The 5,544-nt window shown below is 46.6% G+C and overlaps 1 protein-coding gene across 1 annotated transcript; it reads left to right on the top strand.

Moving 5' to 3' along the window:
• Positions 1 to 2,538: 2,538 nt before the first annotated feature.
• HOXB4 (homeobox B4) lies at positions 2,539 to 4,443 on the top strand. Its single transcript, XM_074926856.1, has 2 exons — positions 2,539 to 3,011; positions 3,790 to 4,443. The coding sequence occupies exons 1-2, from the start codon at positions 2,591 to 2,593 to the stop codon at positions 4,104 to 4,106; spliced, it is 738 nt and encodes a 245-aa protein (XP_074782957.1). The 5' UTR covers positions 2,539 to 2,590; the 3' UTR covers positions 4,107 to 4,443.
• Positions 4,444 to 5,544: the final 1,101 nt, after the last annotated feature.

The raw sequence follows: 5,544 nt of genomic DNA, 5'->3' as shown, positions 1-5,544 counted from the left end.
AAAAAAAACACAAAAAACGACTATTCACCTTAAAGTACCTGAAAAATCTCGGGGCATTCTGTGTCCAGGAAAACTACGGGACATTAATTCTTGCCGGGTTTTTCTGTGTGGGTTGTTTTTTGGGGTTTGGTTTTTGGGTTTTTTTTTTTTGGTTAGGAAGAATGCAGGAATTTGTGAAATATATTTAAGATATTTTTCAGGCATTTTAATGTAGGGGAAACGCAGCTTTTCTCCGATAACCTCTCTGCGGCGGCATTTAAATGCAATTAATTCGGGAGATACTTGACCAAAATATGTTCTGCCTTTTGAAATACAAAAAGAAAAAAAAAAAAAAAAAGGGGGGGGGAAGAAGATGCTATACTTTTAATCTCTTGGGCAACTGTAATTTTAAACGAAATCTCAACATGATGCTACCCTCATTAGTTCCGAATGAAGGTTCATTACCTAGACAGTATGAATATTTTATTGCTTTATATCCCTTTTTCGGAAATGAAACGCCTTTGATCTTTTTCTCGGGTTGTAAAAAGAATTGCCTGTCATTAAAAAAAAAACCTGTCGTCCCATCTGCCTTTACATTCTGTATTTCTTTTCATCTGTTTCTTTCTTTTTTTATATAATTTATCCGCACACGCACGTATAAACCCAAACCTTGGTTGACCTCCAAGAACGAAAAATGGATGAAATCTTGGCGCTGGGTATGGGAGAATAATTACGAGGGTTTCAGGATGGAGGGGGACGGAGCTATAGCATTTTGCTTTTAAACGACGATTATTTGGATTCGAGTCTCGTTGTGCGTCTATACTTATATATTCAGTCCGCGAGTTGATTTTTTTTTTTTTTTTTTTTTTTTTTAACACAGCCACAAACCAATGCGTAAGGTACGGAGGAGAAGGTAGAAAAGTTCTAGTTTTTCTGATCTATTATCACCTATTCGGACACTCGGTGCTTTAATTAACCGTCTTTCCTCTGAAGAGTGAAGCTTTTTAACCGTCTTTACCTATAGATTAATTCTTGATCTCTCGAGTCACAAAACTTTACCCCCCTGCCCCAGAAGATAATTATGGCGGTAGGCGAAGATCTCTGACCAAGGAGGATGCATCTGTCTTCTATATGTACCCTGTAGATCCGAATTTGTGTAAAGGAAGTTGGGTCACAAATTCGTATCTAGGGGAATATGTAGTTGACACAAACACTACAGGTCACAATCCCAGGAGGCATTAAAAACAAAACCAAAAAAAAGCCACCCCACCCCCCCAACCCCCCCGAACCCTAAATAAAAGGGTGAAAACAAGATCTTAACCAGAAATCCGTTTTATAGCTGAAAAGAAATACTTTGGATTTGACCTTAGCTCAACTCCAGGGCTCCTGCGATAAACTTTATCATCACTTCGAGATAAAATCTGAGCTGCGAAGGCGGGGGGGAGGTGGGAGGTGGGGGGGGGGGGGTCAGGGGAGTTATTACTGCGATTTGAGAGCCAGGATCCCACTAGTGCTTTAGTTTGTGGAATCTCAGCACTGACACCCGGGGGGAAAAAAAAAAAAATTAAAAAAAAAAAAAAATTATTGCTTTCTTCCCTGCCGCTCGTGAGGATCTTATTGCGCGTTTTCAGGTTTAAAACACGAATTTGAGGAATTAGGGGCGGCTTTTGAAAGGCTGCTGGTTCGCTCTGGCTTTTCAAGGGTCTTTATTAGAAGAAGGGCGAGGAGAAGATGCATTAGGACTTGGGCTAATTCGCTTTTGTAATTGTTCATCAAGTCCTTGATTTCTTGCTTGGAGGACGGGCTCCTTTTTCCAGCGGTGCGTGGGAAAACAGTCAATCTCCGAGCACAGCTAAATGTGATTTAGGAGAGCGGGTACCCCGAATTAGCTGATGAATTTCTTATCGATCCCGAACAAGCCCTATTCATCTCTGCCAGGCTCGGGGCGCAATGTCCCTTCCCGTATCACCTTAGCAGGGAATGAGATGCGACCACCACCCGTGGGGACCGCCATGGATCATGTGCCGGGGGGCAGGGGCCCTGAGCCGCAGCCGCCAACCCCCGGAGAAAATAAAAAAAAAAAATAAAAAAAGTCATTTTTTAACCTTCTATTGTAATTATTTTCATATTTTTTTTCCTCTCTTTTCGGGGGGATTTTTATTTTTCCCACCCCCCCTTTCCCTCCGTTCCCCCCCCCTCCCCTGCCCCGAGCCAGGACACACCCCCGAGGGGTGTGGGCCGGGCCGGGGTTGGGTGGGGGGGTGTGTGTGCGGCGAGGAGGGGGGGGGGCCGGTTCTCGCCCACGGGGCGCTGCGGAGCCCGGGGCCGGCGGGGCCCGGTGGCGGCCGGGGGGGAGCGGGCGCCCCCGGCCGCCTCCCCGGGGATGCTGGGGGCCCCGGGAGAGCCCGGGCTGGGCAGATTTCCTTATCCGGGGATCGCAGGGCACCTCGCCATTGGCCCGCGCTGTCACATGGACTCCAACTTTGTTCACTTGACAGTAAGTAGGAGGGTTTCACGAAACAGGAAAACGAGTAAAGGGGGGGACAGGAATAAATTTTAGGAGAGATATATATATTATTTTTTTTTTCGTGTGTGCAATTCTAAGAAATTAATGGCCATGAGCTCGTTTTTGATCAACTCCAACTATGTGGACCCCAAGTTCCCACCCTGTGAAGAGTATTCCCACAGCGATTACCTTCCCAATCACTCGCCGGAATATTACAGCAGCCAGAGGCGAGAGAGCACTTTCCAACATGAAGCGATGTACCAGCCGCGGTCAGCCTGCAAGGAGCAGCTCTACTCGTCCTGTCAGAGCTCCGGCCACCAAGCAGCGGTGTTATCCCCCCGGGGTCATGTCCATCCTCCGGCCGGACTGCAGAGCCACCTCTCTGAGCCAAACCATCCCTGCGAGCCGGTCACCCCCAGCCCACCACCCTCCTGCAGCCAAAACTCTCTGAACCAAAGCCCTTCCAATTCCTCTTGCAAAGAGCCGGTAGTTTACCCCTGGATGAAAAAAGTCCATGTAAGCACGGGTAAGTGAACTAAAGTGGCTTTGCTTTATACTAAGTAGCACCTCAAAGTCTTGTAGAAATCTTATTGCACCAGTTGTAAAATAACCATTCGTGGAGATTTACGATCGCCTGTTTGCAGAGCGGTATAATTACATCCTCCATAAATTTTTATTGCTCTGCTTGGCCATGTGCCTTTGAAGTCTCTGTTACCATCCTCCTCCAATTTCTTGCAGGCTACTTTTTTTATGGCTGTTGAATCTTCATAAGTTAAGTTTTATGTTTTCGTAATTTGTATTTAAGTGGCGGGTTGAGTAAACTTTTACTATTTTCCCTTCCCTCCCCCCCTCTTTTTTTTTTTTTTTTTTTTTTTTAAGCGTGATATTTAATAAAAAGGAGTGTCTGTGTTTGCCTGTTTGCATGTGTGTAGGGAGAACTTTAAAGATTTGGGGAGACTAGAGTGATGCTCAAGCAGAGGTGTGTATATATTTGGGTATATACACACGTAGAGGGCATGGAAAATGTGTCTGGGGGACCTTATAAAAACGTTTAGACAGGAATATACGTCAAGCAACGAGGATGGAGGTGGAGATTTGGAGATAGGTTCTGGGTATATTTTTAGAAGGTTTGCCGTGTATTTTTTTTTAGTATATCCCCCCCACCAAAAGAATGTGTGATGCTTTTTTTGGGGGGAAAGGACCCATTAAAGGAACAGCTCAGTAATTCTTCTTCTGCTCTTTTTTTTTTTTCCTCCTTTTTTTTTTTTCTTTTTTTTTTTTTTTTCCCCTTTATGTTTGTTCAGTAAACCCCAATTACTCAGGAGGGGAACCGAAACGCTCCCGCACAGCCTACACCAGGCAGCAAGTCCTGGAGCTGGAGAAGGAATTTCACTATAACCGCTATCTCACCCGGAGGCGCAGGGTCGAGATCGCCCACTCCCTCTGCCTCTCCGAGCGCCAGATCAAAATCTGGTTCCAGAACAGGAGGATGAAATGGAAAAAAGATCACAAGTTACCAAATACCAAGATCAGGTCTAATTCTTCCAGCTCCTCTGCCAGCCTGCAGATCCCCCAAGGAGGATCTCAAAACCGATCCCATGGACCAGCCACCAGCCTATAACTATTCCGTGGATGGATGGAGTGTGCGTGTTTGTGGGTGTGAGTTTGTGTGTGTGTAGGGAACACATGATTATTTTTTATTTTTTTTTTTTTTAAATGCTCCAAGAAACGAGGGAAGGAGGGGTGCTCTTTATTTATAGGGGGAACAGAGGGAGACTCAGCTGCAACAAAGCAGAGCTGTGCCGTTGTGCCTCTCTTCCATTAAAAGAAGGCTGTAGATCGTAGTTTTCAGATTTGGCTAAGATGGATCCTTGTTTCATCTTTAATCACGCCAAGCTCTGCCCCATTTGTCATGTTTACTCTCCCGTACAAAGGATGGACCTTATGTCTGCTATTACCTCGACAACCAGCGCTCACTTTAATAAATGAGGCTCAGTTTCTTCAAGACGAACTGGATTTTCTCTCCCCCCCCCTTTTTTTTTCTTTTTTTTTTTTTTTTCCCCTCCTCTTTTTCTTTTCTCGCCTACCAGCCACAAACGGAAAGTTTCTGTCCCGCCACCCCAAAGCTGCGGTGGTTCTAGCACGACCCTGCGATGGAGAGGAAAAAAAAAAAAAAATAACAACAAATACAACAAAAATCCCCGCCGGACATGGACCGTGGGGAGCGTGGGGGGGTCTCGAACACAGCCGCTGGTCGTGCGTGGGAGTGGGGGGAACACTCTGGGGGGAAAAAAAAAAAAAAAAAAAAGAGAAAAAAAGAAAAAGGAAAATTAGGTCAAGTGGGTGGTGGACAAAGAAAGCAAGAGGATGGAGAGTGATGTAGGATTTCCCCCCCCCCCCCCGCCATTTTTTTTGAGTCCAGCAGGTTAATTGTGAGTGTGGGGAAGGGGGGGGGAAGGGAGGGGGGAGGGGAAAACAAGGGGTTTAGGTTAGGAACTGGGTGATAACGGGTGGCACCTGGGTGCACCCCCACAGCCCAGGGAGAGGGGCGGGGAGGGGGGGGGGGGGGGGAAGCTCCTCTCCCGCTGTCTGGCTCAGTTTTGTACTGAAAGTGTGAATTTCGGGCGGAGGGGTGAGGACTCGCCCTTCTTGGGGTGAGCACGGGGAGGGGGGTGGGGGGGGGCAGGGGTTTGGCGAGGCTCCCCCCGACACCCCGCCCGGCCCGGCCGCCCCCATCCCCTCCCTTTGTCCTTCGGGATGTCCAGGATTACCTGTAAATAGCAGAGAAAAGGAACAAAACCACCACCAACAGCAAAACCGCAATTGGAAATAAATTTTTTCATCGTGAATCCGACCCTGTGTGATTTTTCTTGGCGGGTGGGGTGGTGGTGGTGGTGGGGTGGTGGGGGTGTTGTCTTTTTGTTCTGCTGAGGAAAAAACAACAAAAAAAATCTATTTTAAAGAAATTAATTAAACAGCACGTTTCTTTTTTACAGGGATTTCTGTTGTCAGTGGCACAGGCTCGACTCCCTAATGAAAACAAAAGATGTTTGACTAGG

This window comes from Athene noctua, chromosome 25, assembly GCF_965140245.1.
Source record: "Athene noctua chromosome 25, bAthNoc1.hap1.1, whole genome shotgun sequence".
NCBI lineage: Eukaryota > Metazoa > Chordata > Aves > Strigiformes > Strigidae > Athene > Athene noctua.
The sequence above is the reverse complement of the archived record's forward strand: the minus strand, read 5'-3'. Positions and strand labels throughout refer to the sequence as shown.

Excerpts from the sequence above, each read along its gene's own strand:
- HOXB4 (XM_074926856.1), top strand. The coding sequence starts at position 2,591 with ATGGCCATGAGCTCGTTTTTGATCAACTCCAACTATGTGGACCCCAAG. Across the intron at positions 3,012-3,789 it reads AAAAGTCCATGTAAGCACGG|TAAACCCCAATTACTCAGGA; the intron begins GTAAGTGAACTA and ends ATGTTTGTTCAG.